At 46.5% G+C, this 20,476-nt stretch overlaps 1 protein-coding gene across 9 annotated transcripts in view; it reads right to left on the reverse strand.

Annotated features, from left to right (window-relative positions):
* The window catches only part of LOC311146511 (nuclear receptor coactivator 2-like), a 75,376-nt gene that overhangs the window by 12,361 nt on the left and 42,539 nt on the right, over positions 1 to 20,476 (reverse strand). For all 9 annotated transcript variants that reach the window (XM_084183021.1, XM_084183027.1, XM_084183026.1 and 6 more), the window contains 9 exons: positions 20,214 to 20,354; positions 19,958 to 20,105; positions 17,104 to 18,433; positions 11,772 to 11,991; positions 11,215 to 11,418; positions 10,805 to 10,987; positions 10,474 to 10,597; positions 3,141 to 3,309; positions 2,187 to 2,456 (listed from right to left, as the gene is read on the reverse strand). In XM_084183021.1, the coding sequence (XP_084039147.1) occupies positions 2,187 to 2,456; positions 3,141 to 3,309; positions 10,474 to 10,597; positions 10,805 to 10,987; positions 11,215 to 11,418; positions 11,772 to 11,991; positions 17,104 to 18,433; positions 19,958 to 20,105; positions 20,214 to 20,354 (2,789 nt within the window). The remainder of the gene's footprint in view (positions 1 to 2,186; positions 2,457 to 3,140; positions 3,310 to 10,473; positions 10,598 to 10,804; positions 10,988 to 11,214; positions 11,419 to 11,771; positions 11,992 to 17,103; positions 18,434 to 19,957; positions 20,106 to 20,213; positions 20,355 to 20,476) is intronic.

A 20,476-nucleotide genomic window follows, 5' to 3' on the forward strand; every position in this document is an offset into this window, starting at 1 on the left:
AATCTATGATAGACGTTTTCGCGATCTAAAAGTCGTATTCCTATTAACTTCCAGTATAGTGAGAGCGACTTTATCACGGTGCTATGTCATACTGGACAGATTTCTGCCTGCTTGAACGCCAATAACTCAGATACACATGAAAACATGAAATGACCCAGGGAATCGATAGAACATCACTTAGAGATGCACTAAAACTATATAACATTCAAAATGTGTGAACCTTTCCTTTAACATTCACAAGGCCTCAGGGCCAGATGGATTGCCAGGAGGCATAATCAGAGCATGCACTGATCAGTGTCTTCACTGACATGTTCAACCTCTCCCTGACCCCGTCTGTAATACCTACATGTTTCAAGCAGACCACCACAGTCCCTGTACCCAAGAACGCCAAGGTAACCTGTCTAAATAACTATCGCCCCGTAGCACTCACATTTGTAGCCATGAAATGCTTTGATGGTCATGGCTCACCTCAACACCATAATTCCAGACACCCTGGACCTACTCCAATTCGCATACCACCCCAACAGATCCACAGATGACACAATCTCTATTGCCCTCCACACTACCCTCTCCCAATTGGATAAGAGGAAACCCTATAAGAGAATGTTGTTCATTGACTACAGCTCAGCATTCAACACCATAGTGCCCTCCAAGCTCATCACTAAAACAGGTCCCTGGGAATGAACACCTCCCGCTGCAACTGGATCCTGGACTTCCTGACGGGCCGCCCCCAGGTGATGAGGGTAGACAACAACACATCCGCCACGCTGACCCTCAACACGGGGCCCCTCAGGGGTGCATGCTTAGTCCCCTCCTGTACTCCCTGTTCACCTACGACTGCGTGGCCACGCATGACTCCAACACCATCATTAAGTGTGCCGACGACACAACGGTGGTAGGCCTGATCACCAACGACGATGAGACAGCCTATAGGGAGGAGGTCAGTGACCTGGCAGTGTGGTGCCATGACAACAACCTTTCCTTCAACGTCAGCAAGACAAAGGAGCTGATCGTGGACTACAGGAAACGGAGGGCCGAGCACGCCCCCATCCACATCGACGGGGCTGTAGTGGTGCGGGTCGAGATCTTGAAGTTCCTCGGTGTCCACATTACTAAGTAATTAACATAAATGGCCACTACACCAACACAGCCTCTTCCTCCTCAGGAGGCTGAAGATTTGGCATGGGCGCTCAGAGCCTCAAAGTTGAAAGCATCTTGACTGGCTGCTTCACCGCTTGGTACGGCAACTGCTTGGCATCCAACCGCAAAGCGCTACAGAAGGGAAGTGTGTACGGCCCAGTAAATCACTGGGTCCAAGCTCCCTGCCATCCAGGACCTCTATACCAGGCACTGTCAGAGGAAGGCCCTAAAAAATTGTCAGACTCCAGCCACCAAAGTCAGACTGTTCTCTCTGCTACTGCAAAGCAAGCGGTACCGATGCACCAAGTCTGGAACCAACAGAACCCTGAACAGTTTTACCCTCAAGCCAAAAGACTGCTAAATAGTTGACCAAATAGCTACCCGGACTATCTGCATTGATCCCCCCTTTGCACAAACTCTTTTGACTCATCACACTGCTGCTACTGCTCATTATCCATGCCGTTGCCTAGTCACTTTACCCCTACCCATATTTCCATACAGTATCTACCTCAATTACCTCATATCCCTGCACATGGACTCGGTACCCCCTGTATATAGCCAAGTTATCGTTACTCAGTGTGTATTTATTCCTCATGTTATTATCTTTCTATTATTATTTCTCTGCATTGTTGGGAAGGGCCCCTAAGTAAGCATTTCACTGTTAATCTACACCTGTTGTTTACGAAGCATGTGACAAATAACATTTGATTTGAGTCATTGCTATAAAATTGTTTATCCATTTCTCAAACTCTCCAGCAGGTGGCAGTAGAAGCCTGAGTTTACTGCAGAAACTGAGTAGACTATAAAACTCTTATTTTCAGATGTTCAGTTTGCAATGTTCTTAAATGTCCATTATGATTTTGACGAGGGAGAGGGGCAAGGTTGTTCAATTATCGATGTCAATATTGCAAACTGTTAATTCCAAACTTAATTCATTCCAAATATTATTTCAAGCTTGAGCTTATCAATTGTCCTTTTCAGGTCAGGACATTTCTGTATGCCCTATGATTTACAGTGAGGGCTCTAGGGGTGGTGTGTCTCCCTACCAGCTGTGCCTGTAGTCGGTGCTGCAGCTGCAGCCTCAGGTTGTTGGGCTGGGCGGGCACTGGGCCTACTGGTCGGGCAGGGAGTCGGAGCATGGGGTACCCCATCCGCTGGCCCATCTGACCGGGCATACCGTGGAAGCCAGGGTCCTGCTGGCTCATGTAGTTGCCCTGTGCCATGTTACCAGCCTGAGGGTACTGCTGGCTGTACATGGGTGGCTTCCTCATGGGCGACTCCTGATTGGCATACTGCTCCTGCTCCACTGGCTGGCCCTACAAAGATTAAACCGGGTAAGAAATGTAGTCACATAGCAGGACATTAAAAAAGCTAATGTAGGTCAGTGTTGTTTGTTTTGGCTGTCTTCTTTCTGTTAATAAGTAATGGCTTGCTAACAAAACTAGTCAGTTAATTTCATTTGAGATTTTGTAGTTTCTACACCAACTTCGTTAATATCTCAACCCAATCAAATGACAGAACCCACAGCAACATACACATTCCCTATAGACCTTAGGGAACAGGTAACTACTGTACAGCAGTCAATGAATTACAATACAGTACTGAACTACAGTAAGGCCTCTAAAGGGAAAATGAGCTGAGTCCAGCTGCCTGCTATAGGCTTGTTGGCCTGGGCCATAGAGTTGGATAGAGGGCACACTTGAGGGCTTACACCATTTTGAAGTTGCCATTTCAAATATAGGAGATTAGCTTTCTAGTACAGGGTTTCCCAAACTCGGTCCTGAGGCCCCCCGCGGGTGTACATTTTGGTTTTTGCCCTAGCACTACACAGCTGATTCAAATAATCAAAACTTGATGAGTTGGTTATTTGAATCAGCTGTGTAGTGCTAGGGTAAAAACCAAAACGTGCCCCCAGGGCAGCCTTCAGGACCGAGTTTGGGAAACCCTGCTCTAGTACATCTCTGTGGCCTGCGCAGATTAGAGCAGCTAATAGAGATTACCTGACTAATCAGAGTGGGGATTCCCAGGGCGCGGTCAATCTCCTCCAGGCCGTCAAAGTCTTTCAGCACTGAGTAGAGCTGGCTGAGCAGGGCGTCCCCGTCCGAAGGCCCCTCCCCGGGCCGCGAGGGGGGACACAGTGCCTCCTCCTGGGGGTTACCATAAGCCTGTCTGTGGGGAACACAACGTTTCATTACATTAACATTTACATTACATTTTAGTCATTTAGCAGACGCTCTTATCCAGAGCGACTTACAGGAGCAATTAGGGTTAAGTGCCTTGCTCAAGGGCACATTTACGTCATTTAGCAGACGCTCTAGACCAGAGCGTCTCACAAATTGATGCATTCACCCTATAGCCAGTGGGATAACCACTTTACAATTGTTTTTGTTTGGGGGGGGGGGGGTAGAAGGATTACTTTATCCTATCCCAGGTATTCCTTAAAGAGGTGGGGTTTCAAATGTCTCCGGAAGGTGGTGAGCGACTCCGCTGTGTGTGTGGGGGGGGTAGAAGGATTGCTTTATCCTATCATTTAGCAGACGCTCTGATCCAGATTAAAGTTCAGTAGGAAAATACAATCACATATCACAGTTATTGCAAGTAGACCCTCTCAAGGTAACCGCCATCAGCAGAATCGGTGCCAGGATGAAGAAAAAACAAAAGTGTGGGTGTTAAGTGCAAGAACACGACACAAGGTCTGAGGTTAGAGGTCAAAGGTCAGACGGGTAAGGGCCGTGTGGCCGAGGAGATCACCACGGTGAGAGTAATCTGCTTTTCATCATACACACACCATCATGTGCATACCATACGACTGTCATTTTCACTCACTCAACAGCCACTGACTGACTGTGCAGTCAGTACACAAGCATACAGTAACATGTTCCGACTTGTCTGGGTTTTCTCATTATCTGGTGAGTGAACAACCAGGGCCCGGTTTCCCGATAGCGATGGAACTTAGGCTTAGCAGTGTTTTAACTATGCATCTTGCCTACCACGGCCGAAGATGTAACGTATGTATGTGTATGCGTTTCCCAAAACACCTCATTTTACATTTACAGTTTAGCAGACGCTTTTATCCAGAGCGACTTAGTTAGTGAGTGCATACATTATTTTTAATTTTTTATATTTTTCATACCCCCGGTGGGAATCGAACCCACAACCCTGGCGTTGCAAACGCCATGCTCTACCAACTGAGCTACATCCCTGCCAGCCATTCCCTCCCCTACCCTGGACGACGCTGGGCCAATTGTGCGCCGCCCCATGGGTCTCCCGGTCACGGCCGGCTACGACAGAGCCTGGATTCGAACCAGGATCTCTAGTGGCACAGCTAGCACTGCAATGCAGTGCCTTAGACCACTGCGCCACTCGGGAGGCTCGCAGAGATAACGGTCACTAAGTGCGTTGTTGGAGCATGTGTTGATACTGATAGGATCGAAGGAAAGGGAGTGCTGCTCTCGAATCAGCTTACTACATGAAAATCTTTCCTTAACATTAGAATTACAGTTGAAGTCGGAAGTTTACATACACCTTAGCCAAATACATTTAAACTCAGTTTTTTTACAATTCCTGACATTGAATCCTAGTAAAAAGTCCCTGTCTTAGGTCAGTAAGGATCAGCACTTTATTTTAAGAATGTGAAATGTCAGAATAATAGTAGAGAGAATGATTTAATACAGCTTTTATTTATTTCATCACATTCCCAGTGGGTCAGAAGTTTACACACACTCAATTAGTATTTGGTAGCATTGCCTTTAAATTGTTTAACTTGGGTCAAATGTTTCGGGTAGACTTCCACAAGCTTCCCACAATAAGTTGGGTGAATTTTGGCCCATTCCTCCTGACAGAGCTGGTGTAACTGAGTCAGGTTTGTAGGCCTTCTTGCTCGTACATGCTTTTTCAGTTCTGCCCACACATTTTCTATAGGATTGAGGTCAGGGCTTTGTGATGGCCACTCCAATACCTTGACTTTGCTATTCATTGACTACAGCTCAGCGTTCAACACTATAGTGCTCTCAAAGCTCATCACTAAGCTAAGGATCCTGGGACTAAACACCTCCCTCTGCAACGGGATCCTGGACTTCCTGACGGGCCGCCCCCAGGTGGTAAGGCTAGGTAACAACACATCTGCCACGCTGATCCTCAACACGGGGGCCCCTCAGGGGTGCATGCTCAGTCCCCTCCTGTACTCCCTGTTCCCCCATGACTGCATGGCCAGGCACGACTCCAACACCATCATTAAGTTTGCAGACGACACAATAGTGGTAGGCCTGATCACCGACAATGATGAAACAGCCTATAGGGAGGTGGTCAGAGACCTGGCCGTGTGGTGCCAGGATAACAACCTCTCCCTCAACGTGACCAAGACAAAGGAGATGATTGTGGACTAAAGAAAAAAAAAAAGAGGACTGAGCACGCCCCCATTCTCATCGACGGGGCTGTAGTGGAACAGGTTGAGAGCTTCAAGTTCTTTGGTGTCCACATCACCAACAAACTATCATGGTCCAAACACACCAAGACAGTCGTGAAGAGGGCACGACAAAGCCTATTCCCCCTCAGGAGACTGAAAAGATTTGGCATGGGTCCTCAGATCCTCAAAAAGTTCTACAGCTGCACCATCGAGAGCATCCTGACTGGTTGCATCACTGCCTGGTATGGCAACTGCTCGGCCTCCGACCGCAAGGCACTACAGAGGGTAGTGTGTACGGCCCAGTACATCACTGGGGCCAAGCTTCCTGCCATCCAGGACCTCTATACCAGGTGGTGTCAGAGGAAGGCCCTCAAAATTGTCAAAGACTCCAGCCACCCTAGTCATAGACTGTTCTCTCTACTACCGCACGGCAAGCGGTACCGGAGCGCAAAGTCTAGGTCCAAAAGGCTTCTCAACAGCTTCTACCCCCAAGCCATAAGACTCCTGAACAGCTAATCATGGCTACCCGGACTATTTGCACCCCCACCCCATCTTTTTACGCTGCTGCTACTCTGTTAATTATTTATGCATAGTCACTTTAACTCTACCCACATGTACAATGAGGGAAAAAAGTATTTGATCCCCTGCTGATTTTGTACGTTTGCCCACTGACAAAGACATGATCAGTCTATAATTTTAAATGGTAGGTTTATTTGAACAGTGAGAGAGAGAATAACAACAACAAAAATCCAGAAAAACGCACGTCAAAAATGTTATAAATTGATTTGCATTTTAATGAGGGAAATACGTATTTGACCCCTCTGCAAAACATGACTTAGTACTTGGTGACAAAACCCTTGTTGGCAATCACAGAGGTCAGACGTTTCTTGTAGTTGGCCACCAGGTTTGCACACATCCCAGGAGGGATTTTGTCCCACTCCTCTTTGCAGATCTTCTCCAAGTCATTAAGGTTTTGAGGCTGACGTTGGGCAACTCGAACCTTCAGCTCCCTACACAGATTTTCTATGGGATTAAGGTCTGGAGACTGGCTAGGCCACTCCAGGACCTTAATGTGCTTCTTCTTGAGCCACTCCTTTGTTGCCTTGGCCGTGTGTTTTGGGTCATTGTCATGCTGGAATACCTATCCACGGCCAATTTTCAATGCCCTGGCTGAGGGAAGGAGGTTCTCACCAAAGATTTGACGGTACATGACCCGTCCATCGTCCCTTTGATGCAGTGAAGTTGTCCTGTCCCCTTAGCAGAAAAACACCCCCAAAGCATAATGTTTCCACCTCCATGTTTGACGGTGGGGATGGTGTTCTTGGGGTCATAGGCAGCATTCCTCCTCCTCCAAACACGGCGAGTTGAGTTGATGCCAAAGAGCTCCATTTTGGTCTCATCTGACCACAACACTTTCACCCAGTTCTCCTCTGAATCATTCAGATGTTCATTGGCAAACTTCAGACGGGCCTGTATATGTGCTTTCTTGAGCAGGGGGACCTTGCGGGCGATGCAGGATTTCAGTCCTTCACGGCGTAGTGTGTTACCAATTGTTTTCTTGGTGACTATGGTCCCAGCTGCCTTAAGATCATTGACAAGATCCTCCCGTGTAGTTCTCGGCTGATTCCTCACCGTTCTCATGATCATTGCAACTCCACGAGGTGAGATATTGCATGGAGCCCCAGGCCGAGGGAGATTGACAGTACTTTTGTTTCTTCCATTTGTGAATAATCGTGCCAACTGTTGTCACCTTCTCACCAAGCTGCTTGCCGATGGTCTTGCAGCCCATTCCAGCCTTGTGTAGGTCTACAATCTTGTCCCGGACATCCTTGGAGAGCTCTTTGGTCTTGGCTGGCCATGGTGGAGAGTTTGGAATCTGATTGATGATTGCTTCTGTGGACAGGTGTCTTTTATACAGGTAACAAGCTGAGATTAGGAGCACTCCCTTTAAGAGTGTGCTCCTAATCTCAGCTCGTTACCTGTTTAAAAGATACCTGGGAGCCAGAAATCTTTTTGATTGAGAGGGGGTCAAATACTTATTTCCCTCATTAAAATGCAAATCAATTTATAACATTGTTGACATGCGTTTTTCTGGATTATTTTGTTGTTATTCTGTCTCTCACTGTTCAAATAAACCTACCATTAAAATTATAGACTGATAATTTCTTTGTCAGTGGGCAAACGTTCAAAATCAGCAGACGGTGGATCAGCTCCTAGAGAGATATCACCTATGGTGGCAAATATTGAGGCAGCTTATTCTAATGCTTACCCAATAAAAATGCACAAAATCACAGATTTGGCACATCATTGCGCACATGTTAGGCTACACATCATGAAACATGTTGAGACAAATTACAGACAGTAGCCTACAAGTAGCAAAATATAACTCAATTCATTGAACATAAAATGTACAGTTGAAGTCGGAAGTTTACATACACTTATTTTTCAGAACTTTTGCTGACCCCAGTCTATTGTTGGACAACATGGTTTACAAATGGTCTACACCCAATGAAAACACTGGCATCCAACCAATCAAGGAGCTCCTGTAGTTCTACATGGGTCTTTGAATGGACAAAGACTCACCTACTGAAGAACACAACTCCCTGAACCCACCAACCGCATTCACCTTAGTGTGACTTAGGTCCTTCCCAAATAGGCTACACGCAGACACACACACTGACACACTTGTGTGTATATATATATATACACACAATTGAAGTCGGAAGTTTACATACACTTAGGTTGGAGTCATTAAAACTTCACTCAATCACTCCACAAATTTCTTGTTAACAAACTATAGTTTTGGCAAGTCAGTTAGGACATCTACTTTGTGCATGACACAAGTAATTTTTCCAACAATTGTTTACAGACAGATTATTTCACTTATAATTCACTGTATCACAATTCCAGTGGGTCAGAAGTTTACATACACTAAGTTGACTGTGCCTTTAAACAGCTTGGAAAATTCCAGAAAATGATGTCATGGCTTTAGAAGCTTCTGATAGGCTAATTGACATCATTTGAGTCAATTGGAGGTGTACCTGTGGATGTATTTCAAGGCCTACCTTCAAACTCAGTGCCTCTTTGCTTGACATCATGGGAAAATCAAAAGAAATCAGCCAATACCTCAGAAAAAAAATGGTAGACCTCCACAAGTCTGGTTCATCCTTGGGAGCAATTTCCAAACGCCTGAAGGTACCACGTTCATCTGTTCAAACAATAGTACGCAAGTATAAACACCATGGGACCATGCAGCCATTATACCGCTCAGGAAGGAAACGCGTTCTGTCTCCTAGAGATGAACATACTTTGGTGCCAAAAGTGCAAATCAATCCCAGAACAACAGCAAAGGACCTTGTGAAGATACTGGAGGAAACAGGTACAAAAGTATCTATATCCACAGTAAAACGAGTCCTATATCGACATAACCTAAAAGGCCGCTCAGCAAGTAAGAAGCCACTGCTCCAAAACCGCCATAAAAAAGCCAGACTACGGCTTGCAACTGCACATGGGGACAAAGATCGTAGTTTTTGGAGAAATGTCCTCTGGTCTGATGAAACAAAAGTAGAACTGTTTGGCCATAATGACCATCATTATGTTTGGAGGAAAAAGGGGGTCGCTTGCAAGCCCGACCGAAGAACACCATCCCAACCGTGAAGCACGGGGGTGGCAGCATCATGCTGTGGGGGTACTTTGCTGCAGGAGGGACTGGTGCACTTCACAAAATAGATGGCATCATGAGGAAGGAAAATTATGTGGATATATTGAAGCAATATCTCAAGACATCAGACAGGAAGTTAAAGCTTGGTCGCAAATGGGTCTTCCAAATGTACAATGACCCCAAGCATACTTCCAAAGTTGTGGCAAAATGGCTTAAGGACAACAAAGTCAAGGTATTGGAGTGGCCATCACAAAGCCCTGACCTCAATCATACAGAACATTTGTGGGCAGAACTGAAAAAGCGGGTGCGAGCAAGGAGGCCTACAAACCTGACTCAGTTACACCAGCTCTGTCAGGAGGAATGGGCCAAAATTCACCCAACTTATTGTGGGAAGCTTGTGGAAGGCTACCCGAAACATTTGACCCAAGTTAAACAATTTAAAGGCAATACTACCAAATACTAATTGAGTGTATGTAAACTTCTGACCCACTGGGAATATGATGAAATAAATAAAAAGCTGAAATAAATCATTCTCTCTACTATTATTCTGACATTTCACATTCTTAAAATAAAAGTGGTGATCCTAACTGACCTAAGACAGGGCATTTTTACTAGGATTAAATGTCCGGAATTGCAAAAACTGAGTTTAAATGTATTTGGCTAAGGTGTATGTAAACTTCCGACTTCAACTGTATTTCAATATGATTGAAAAAGGCCTATAGCTTACTGTTTATATTTTAATGCAATCATCTCGGTTTTCATTTTAAGCATATTTTTAAATATGTCGCTTGTTTGTATCAATTGCAAAGACATTGGCAACTTTGTATTTGTAGTCAACTTTGTTCTAAAGTTATCGGCGGTTACAGAGAGATGGATAAACCATTTGATTCTATGTTTAGTGGAGATCTGTGTATAAAGTGATGTGGGAGGGCCAAAAAAGCATCTAACGACGCACTTCTACGAGTGGTCTGAGGCGGGCATTAAATTACAAGCATTTAAGTGCAACTTTAATAACGATGGTTTTGGGAAACAGCTCGGAGATTTAACGATGCTTCTACTAAGGTTCTAACGATGAACTTAAACTTAAGATGCCTCTGGGAAACCGGGCCCAGAGGAGTAGGTTCAGACGGAGTTAGTTGTGTCCGAAATGGTACCCTATTCCCTATACAGTGCACTACTTTTCAAAAGTGTGTCAGACAGCAAAGAGGTGTGAGGTGTGTTGTACTGTCACTGAGAGAAGGGGTCTGTACTGTGTGTAGCTATTTACCGGTTCTGGTTCCCATAAGGCCCGTGATCCACTGACATCATGCGGTCAGGCCATGGGGCCGTCTGATTGGGCGGTGCCTGCTGTCCTGGGTAGGGAGGACCAGCCATCTCCATATCTGATTGCACTGTTCAACAGACATTATGAAAAGACTCAGAATAACTTCAATTATGGGCCTCATGGGACTCTAGATGGATACAGAGACAATGGAGATGTTTGTGTGTTTGGAGAAATGGCAGCAAGGTGTGTGTGTGGAGAAACAGGGGCAAGGTGTGTGTGTGTGTGTGTGTGTGTGTGTGTGTGTGTGTGGAGAAAGGGGGGCAGCAGCACTCACCGTTTCCCATCATCTGCATTGGGACCATCTGTCTGGGTCCAGGCTGCTGGTTGCTGGGCCTCATGGGGACTCCAGCTGAGACATTGGGCACCATGTGACCATCAGGCCCCATTCTCTGCTGCAGAGCCTGGCCCATTGGCCCCTGAGGGCCCCAACCCTGCTGCATGCTAGCCCAGGGCATGCCTGGGACAGGGGGACAGGAGAGGACAGACTGTAAGCTGAGCCAGGATGACTTCTAAACACTGAAACTGGACCCTGGTCAAAATTAGTACACTATATAGGGAATAGGGTGCCATTTGGGACTGATCCTATATCTAATAATAACACAAAGTGGTATAGTACATCTCTTAAATTAGCACTAAACATTTTAGATGGTAATGCTTAATACATTTTTAAACATGACGACTCACCTGCGTTGCCCATGTTAGCCTGGTTCTGCAGCATCCCGTGGTTTCCCATCATGGCTTGCTGTTGCATGACAGAGTAGGGGCTGCTGTTCCTGGGAGGAGGGAAGGGTCGGGGAGAACCATGGCCAGACATGTTGGACTGAACTAGGGACATACTGCGGACAGGGGGCCCTCGGCCTGGCTGGCCCATCCTGGGACCATTGAAGTCTGGGAGTACAAGACCGAAAAAGTTACACAATCATCTCACTAAAATATACTGGCTTGACCAAACAATTTTTTCCATATCAAAAGTGGGACAAAGTACGTAGAAGTTGCCCCTAACTAACCGCTGACACCGGGTCAGATATTCTTTATGATAAAGGTTATTAAGATTTGGGGAGGGTAAACTGATCTCAGATCTGTGGTTAAGGGTTACTCCTATCTCAAGCTACTTAGGTTGCTTCCCAAATGGCACCCTATTTTCTATACAGTGCACTACTTTTGACCAGGGCCCATAGAGAATAGGGTGCCATTTGGGATGTAACCTGGAACAGATAAGAGCAGAGGTCTGGTTAACTCACGTCCTGGGCCCATGCCTGGGAAGGCCTTCTGCTGGGTGTTGGTGCCCGTGGGACTGCTGTTGTTCTCTGTCATCTGCAGGATGTCGTTGATGATGGACTGCTTGTCTACGTTGGCAGGCAGAGACACAGGTCTGGACTGCTGCTGGTGGTGCTGGCCTGAGAAGAGCTGCTGCTGCTGGCTACACTGCAGATCATCCAAGATGTCTTCCAGCTCACTAGACTGCATGAACATCCAAGCACACACACACACAGAAAGACACAGACAAGTCTTACAGTGCCTTCGGAAAGTATTCAGACCCCTTGACTTTTTCCACATTTTGTTATGTTACAGCCTTATTCTAAAATTGATCAAATTGTTTTTACCCCTCAATCTACACACAATGACAAAGCAAAAACAGGTTATAAATGTTTGCTAATTTATATATATATATATATTACATTGACATAAGTATTCAGACCCTTTACTCAGTACTTTGTTGAAGCACCTTTGGCAGCGATTACAGCCATGCCATGGCACACCTGTATTTGGGGAGTTTCTCCCATTCTTCTCTGCAGATCCTCTCAAGCTCTGTCGTTGTCCTGTTTGAAGGTGAACCTTCACCCCAGTCTGAGTTCCTGAGCGCTCTGGAGCAGGTTTTCATCAAGGATCTCTCTGTACTTTGCTCCGTTCATCTTTGCCTCGATCCCGACTAGTCTCCCAGTCCCTGCCGCTGAAAAACATCCCCACAGCATGATGCTGCCACCCCCATGCTTCTCCAAACGGGCTGTCATGTGCCTTTTACTGAGGAGAGGCTTCCGTCTGGCCACTACCATAAAGGCCTGATTGGTTGAGTGCTGCAGAGATGGTTGTCCTTCTGGAAGGTTCTCCCATCTCCACAGAGAAACTCTGGAGCTCTGTCAGAGTGACCATCGGGTTCTTGGTCACGTCCCTGATCAAGGCCATTCTCCCCCGAGTGCTCAGTTTGGCCGGGCGGCCAGCTGTAGGAAGAGTCTTGGTGGTGCCAAAGTTCTTCCATTTAAGAATGATGGAGGCCACTGTATACTTGGGGACCTTCAATGCAGCAGAAATGTGTTGGTACCCTTAACCCAGATCTGTGCCTCGACACAATCCTGTCTCGGAGCTCTACGGACAATTCCCTCGACCTCATGTCTTGTTTTTTGCTCTGACATGCACTGTCAACTGTGGGACCTTATATAGACAGGTGTGTGCTTTTCGAAATCATGTCCAATCAATTGAATTTACCACAGGTGGACTCCAATCAAGTTGTAGAAACATCAAGGATGATCAATGGAAACAGGATGCACCTGAGCTCAATTTTGAGTCTCATAGCAAAGGGTTTGAATACTTATGTAAATAAGGTATTTGCAAAAATGTCTAAAAAACTGTTTTCGCGTTGTCATTATGGGGTATTGTGTGTAGATTGCTGAGATTTTTATTTATTTAATCAATTTTAGAATAAGGCTGTAATGTAACAAAATGTGGAAAAAGTCAAGGGGTCTGAATACTTTCTGAAGGCACTGTATATACATTAGAGTAGACATGAGTAGGATAGTTGTATGTGGGAGACAGTGTCCATGAGCATTTAGAACATCTGATTACTATGTACATAAATAATACATAGATATTATGGAAAATATTTTGTAGCGCAGGAACATTGTCTGAATACTCCACATTAAAATATGGATCCCTTTCAAATCAACGAAACCAGTGCATAGCTAGCTACTGTACCCATCATCACTGAGAATGAGCTACATTTTTCAGAGAGAGAGAGACAGAGACAGACCGACCTATAGATGGGAATGGAATCTTCCTGCCCAGACCATTTCATACAGGCAGGCCGATGAATAGAGGGGAGGATATAAATAGCAGGCTGAACTAATGAGGTCATGTATGATGTAAGGCTTTTCTGCCCTCCGCTCCGCACGGCTCGCAGCTCTACTCTGCCCTCCTTCCTGTGCACTGCCCGCCTGCATGCCAGGGTGACCTGCTGTTGGTTTATTCCTGTTCCTCCTCCTCCTCCTCCTCCTCCTCTCCCCCTCTTAGGCAGTGTCCCAATTCTCTAACAATCTCCCAAAGTGTGCACTTGCACACTTCCCGTCATGGATCTAAAAGTATTGGATTGAAGTAAACATTGGCTGGAGTCTTCACCATTGTTAAATCCATGACAGGTAGTGTGCAAGTGCACACTTTGGGAAAAGGGTGGAGAATTGGGATTCAGCCTCAGAATTGGGATTCAGCCCTTCTGGAGGAGCTAACCGCTCCAATGCCCCGGCCTGCATGCTCTCTCTGATTGCCTCTCTACCTGCCCGGAGTGCAGTGGGTGGTGAATATTGGCTGACAACAGACAGTGACGCCTCCCTAAAGGCTATAGAGACCCGGCTAACATGTTGTGGCTATGATAAAAGCTATCTGTGAATGTAGTGCAGGGCTGCCCAACCCTCTTCCTGGAGATCTACCATCCTGTGGGTTTTCAGTCCAACCCTAATTTAACACACCTGATTCTACTTATTAGCTGCTCAACAAGACCTTAACTAGCTGAATCAGATATGCTAAATTAGGGTTGGACTGAACCTACAGGACAGTAGATCTCCAGGAAGAGGGTTGGGCAGCCCTGATGTAGTGTATTTCAGGAGATTTTCTAAAAAACATATGGCATAAAACAATATGTTGTCTTATGCCCAATATTCTTATCTGAGCTGAATCTCTCTGTAGTTCCTGTAGAACAAATGTGTAGCCTAACAACTTACAACTAATTAAAAGGCTGTAGTTTTTACCTTCTCCCACAGTGTGCCTGCTAGCTACCTCTCCATCTCTTATCCCCTGAACACAGACTTACTACAACCTCCTCCTCATGTTCAACACACACACACACACACCCCACAGAAAGCTGGCTGTATAAACACTGGCTGCTGGGCTGTCTGCAGTCACCCAGGCCTTCCGGCTGCTGTTTAGACAGGGACGAGCCAGAGGAGCAGGCCGCAAACATGTGCCAGCCAGCACTAAACACTAGTGGATTTTCTCCCCTCCCTCCACTACCCCTGGCAATGTCTTGTATTTCAGAACCCTCTCTGCCAGAGCCGATTCAAGACTGAGACGCCGGGCCAGCCTGCCAATAGGGTCAATAAGATCAAGCCCCCTCAATGTGCTGCCAGACCCTTTCAACTGCCTCACTCACTAGCCAGCTAGTTCTCAGGACTTGTCCGTGGATTTCACAAGGAGATCAACTTGTCACTGCAATTTGCGCACCTAATGGCTAAGAGGTCTCTCAACAAAAATAAAAAAAATCCTCACAACATACAGTGGGGAAAAAAAGTATTTAGTCAGCCACCAATTGTGCAAGTTCTCCCACTTAAAAAGATGAGAGAGGCCTGTAATTTTCATCATAGGTACACGTCAACTATGACAGACAAAATGATACTTTTTTTCTCCAGAAAATCACATTGTAGGACTTTTAATGAATTTATTTGCAAATTATGGTGGAAAATAAGTATTTGGTCAATAACAAAACTTTCTCAATACTTTGTTATATACCCTTTGTTGGCAATGACACAGGTCAAACGTTTTTCTGTAAGTCTTCACAAGGTTTTCACACACTGTTGCTGGTATTTTGGCCCATTCCTCCATGCAGATCTCCTCTAGAGCAGTGATGTTTTGGGGCTGTCGCTGGGCAACACGGACTTTCAACTCCCTCCAAAGATTTTCTATGGGGTTGAGATCTGGAGACTGGCTAGGCCACTCCAGGACCTTGAAATGCTTCTTACGAAGCCACTCCTTCGTTGCCCGGGCGGTGTGTTTGAGATCATTGTCATGCTGAAAGACCCAACCACGTTTCATCTTCAATGCCCTTGCTGATGGAAGGAGGTTTTCACTCAAAATCTCACGATACATGGCCCCATTCATTCTTTCCTTTACACGGATCAGTCGTCCTGGTCCCTTTGCAGAAAAACAGCCCCAAAGCATGATGTTTCCACCCCCATGCTTCACAGTAGGTATGGTATTCTTTGGATGCAACTCAGCATTCTTTGTCCTCCAAACACGACGAGTTGAGTTTTTACCAAAAAGTTATATTTTGGTTTCATCTGACCATATGACATTCTCCCAATCCTCTTCTGGATCATCCAAATGCACTCTAGCAAACTTCAGATGGGCCTGGACATGTACTGGCTTAAGCAGGGGGACACGTCTGGCACTGCAGGATTTGAGTCCCTGGCGGCGTAGTGTGTTACTGATGGTAGGCTTTGTTACTTTGGTCCCAGCTCTCTGCAGGTCATTCACTAGGTCCCCCCGTGTGGTTCTGGGATTTTTGCTCACCGTTCTTGTGATCATTTTGACCCCACGGGGTGAGATCTTGCGTGGAGCCCCAGATCGAGGGAGATTATCAGTGGTCTTGTATGTCTTCCATTTCCTAATAATTGCTCCCACAGTTGATTTCTTCAAACCAAGCTGCTTACCTATTGCAGATTCAGTCTTCCCAGCCTGGTGCAGGTCTACAATTTTGTTTCTGGTGTCCTTTGACAGCTCTTTGGTCTTGGCCATAGTGGAGTTTGGAGGGTGACTGTTTGAGGTTGTGGACAGGTGTCTTTTATACTGATAACAAGTTCAAACAGGTGCCATTAATACAGGTAACGAGTGGAGGACAGAGGAGCCTCTTAAAGAAGAAGTTACAGGTCTGTGAGAGCCAGAAATCTTGCTTGTTTGTAGGTGACCAAATACTTATTTTCCACCATAATTTGCTAATAAATTCATTAAAAATCCTACAATGTGATTTTCTGGAATTCTTTTTCTCAATTTGTCTGTCATAGTTGACGTGTACCTATGATGAAAATTACAGGCCTCTCTCATCTTTTTAAGTGGGAGAACTTGCACAATTGGTGGCTGACTAAATACTTTTTCCCCCCACTGTATTAAATGCCTGGCAGGACAACAGATTCCCTAGTTAGCCTCCCACTAGGTACCCTCATTAAAATGCTAATCAATTTATAACATTTTTGACATGCGTTTTTCTGGATTTTTTTGTTGTTATTCTGTCTTTCACTGTTCAAATAAACCTACCATTAAAATTATAGACTGATAATTTCTTTGTCAGTGGGCAAACGTACAAAATCAGCAGGGAATCAAATACTTTTTTCCCCTCACTGTATTATGTAATAACACATACGAATCTTCAACAACCCCCAGGAGGCTGCATTGTATGGCTAGGCATACTTCAGACTCTCGATCAGTGGTTCCCTATATAGCTTACTACCTTTGACCAGGGCCCATAGGGGGAATAGGGTGTCATTTGGGACGCAGCCAGTGTATCATGACCATACACATTGTTGCTCTACTGACCTGATCTGCCATGTTGTATCCCGGGTCGTGTTTCTCAGTCTTCACATTGGCCACCTTCATCTCTGTCCCGGGCTCCATCTTGATGCCTTTCTCCTGCATGGTGTTGTCATCCTTGTCCAGCAGGTAGCGCAGCAGCGCGTTGTCCTTCTTCTTGGGGCTGACGGGCTCCTGCTTGGTGGCCATCTCAGCCACGGTGGCGGCCATACTGTCTGGTCCTCCCTGGTCTTGCTGGCCCTGACCCAGCTCCTTCCCCGTGGCCTCGGCCGTCAGCTTGGCCAGCTCTACCGGGGACGTGCTGTTCTGGAGGAGTCTATGGAGGATCTTGTGTTTCTCCTTCAGCGAGGTGGAGTGGTTGTTGTGGCCCCCTGGTCCCGTCCCGGGATCCTTACAGTTGGGCTCCCCTCCCCCGGGGGCCCCGTGGGGCGAGCAGGGCTCCATGTGCTCTGACTTGTTGGTGAGCAGCTGCAGGAGCTTGGTGTGGCCCTTGCTGTTGAGGAGCCTGTTCTGGGCCTCGGTCAGCTCTCCTCCTGATCCTCCAAAATGCTCGGGGGTGTAATCTTTCAACTTCCTCTGCTCCACATTCTCCCTCTCCTCCCCGTCTGGCTGGGACTGCTCCCCGTATGCTCCAAACATCCCTATCTCTCTCTCAGATGTGGTGCTGCTGCGGTTGGCCAGCTGGCTGGAGTCGAGGTTACTACTGCTGCTAGCTCCACCACTACCAGGGGGACTCTGCATCTGCAGCGTGTTGCCTGGCTTCCTGTCAGGTGACCCTGTGGACTGCCCCTGCTGGGAGACCCCGTGGCATTCGCTAAGGGCCTGAAGTGCATTGAGGGAGCTGTTACCAGTGTAGCCACTGTGGTTGTTCCCCACCCCTGTGCTGCTACACACCCCTGGTGGAGAGTGCAAGCTGCCCGTCGGGGAGAAGGGTCCTGGGGGAGCAACGCGGGGGCAACCCGCCACACTGGGGCTCTGGCGGTGGCGTGGGGACAGCATGGTACCACCGCCACCTTGACCCCCCTGAGAGGTCACACTGGGGCTGTCCTGCGACGGGCTGTTCATCTCCATCTTGAGTGCATAGTTGCTGCTACCCCGATGAGTGGGGGAACGGTTCATAGCCCCCTGGCATCCATAACGTCCACCCTGCAGGCCACCCATGGTGGCCATGTTGGTATTGCTGCTGACCGTAGTGTCCTGGCCCTGGACCCCCAGCCCCGGGGACAGCCCACCCACACTGGGAGGGGTCAGTGAAGACATAGTGTTCATTGGCTGCTTCCCCATCCCCTGTCCCTGGGCAGACATGTCCGGGTTCATCCCACACATCGTCTGCTCCCTGGAAGAGGGCCAAACACATAGACACACAGCTTTAGGGATGGAGATGGACATAATCATATAGGCTCAATCCCAAATGGCACCCTATTACCTATATAGTGAAGTGCACTACCTTTGATCAAAGCCCTATGGGCCCTAGTCAGAAGTAGTGCACTATAACGGGAATAGGGTGCCATTTGGAACGCATCCATACTAAAGGAAGCTGTTTTCAGTCATTCTGGCTAAACTATAGAAAAGCATAAAAAATGGCATTCACCAATGTAATGACAACAAGTCAACGTTTTCCCATTCACACAGTACTACTTCCATGACAGACACTGATAAAAGATAATGTTGGCGACTAACTAAAGTTCCCTCCTATGAGACACTGTCAGTGTACTCAGCAGAGCAAACTCAAACACCAGTCGGGTCTCCAGTCCACAGCTCTAATGCAGTATGCACCGAGCAAGCTTTAGCAGCTTCAGGCACAGTTAAAAACACAAAGGCGTCATTGTGCACGGCACTGAAGCAACATTATGTGTTTGAGAATTATACAAAGCGCCAAGTTTGCAGTTGATCCACTCATTCTCAACAACAGTCTTGTTATTGTTTCCTGTCAAGCTCTGCCCCGGGGCCACCAGATAAACGGGTGAAACACTGGGGTTGCCTCCGAAACCCTATTTCCTTTATAGTGCACTACTTCATAGTGCACCCCATAGGGCTCTCGTCAAAAGTAGTGCACTATACAGGGAATAGGGTGCCATTTGCCATTAGCTGTGGCAAGGGATGAACTGAGCCTCCATTGTGTGGCTGCACCCATAGAATTAGAATCAGTAGAACAGCCCAGGGTCCATGTCAATGGCTGCTGAGGCCCAAACATTGGGGTTTGAACTAGAGCAGGGGTCAACCTTTTCTTGCACAGGGACCCCCTCCCAGGTAACCCAGCGACCCCAATCATTAGCATTTTTTCTGTCTTGTCTTATCAGGTAAATGATAATTGCAAGGAAAGGGTCATCAATTTTTTTTAAATGATTTGGTAGATAGTTTCATTATTTTGACCTCCCTACATTATAATTGTAAACTCTAACATAGCCTATTAGCTAGAAAAATAACTCTAAACACATTTTCGCTAAGAGCAGCTGTTTAGCTGGTAAAACAAATGTTAGCAAAAATGTGTGTCCAAGTCAAGCAAGCTTACCAACAGCACTTGCCGCACTGGTAGCCTATTCGCAGGTGCTTTTTCAAAGACTATGTCATATACTCCAGTGAGTGTAATTGGCTCCAATGAGTGTAATTTGATCAACATTAGGAGTTGTGAAATAAAGCTGACATCATTAGAAAGAAGATATTCTCCTCTTTTCTACTGTAGATATGTAATAAAACATTTGTTTATTCTGTTGTTGCAAGCGATATTCCTAAAGACATTGAAATAAAAATAAAAACCTTTTCATTGTATTTTTTATATACATTTTCGCAGCCCGTGCAGTACCTGTGACCCCCAGTTGAATAATGCTGAACTAGAGAGAGGTGTTCAGGGGAGACGTACCTCTGGAGGATGTGGAGGGACATGTAGAGCTGAGGTTCGTTGGTGGCAGGGGAGCGCGCCAGCTTGCTCTTGGTGTGGGCAGACACAATGGTACCATCAGACAGGGAGAAGCGATACAGAGGGCTGAACGCATGGCCCTGTCTCAGGACTGGAGAGAGAGAGGGATGGAGAGAGAGAGATATATGACACATGCTTTCAAATTTGGGCATTAATCAACAGAAGGTCAAAGGCCTAGAGATCCCGTGAGACATTGTACCTTCTTGCTGATGCTTTTTGGCAAATGACATCTCCCCATCGTTCTGCAGGTGGAACATCTGGATGCACCTCCTGACCAGGTCCTCCCAGCCTGGCTTCATGGAGGCTCTCAGCAGACTGGTGTCCAGTGACGTGATCTTACCTACGATTACAATGCTAAGTTAGTTTCCCCAGCTTCAATCAATGAAACAACTTTATTTTATAACAACCTTTTTACATCAGCAGGTTGTCACAAAGTGCTTTACAATTACCCTGCCAAAACCC

The sequence above is a fragment of the Coregonus lavaretus genome (genome assembly GCF_964263955.1).
Source record: "Coregonus lavaretus genome assembly, chromosome: 19".
Taxonomy (NCBI): domain Eukaryota; kingdom Metazoa; phylum Chordata; class Actinopteri; order Salmoniformes; family Salmonidae; genus Coregonus; species Coregonus lavaretus.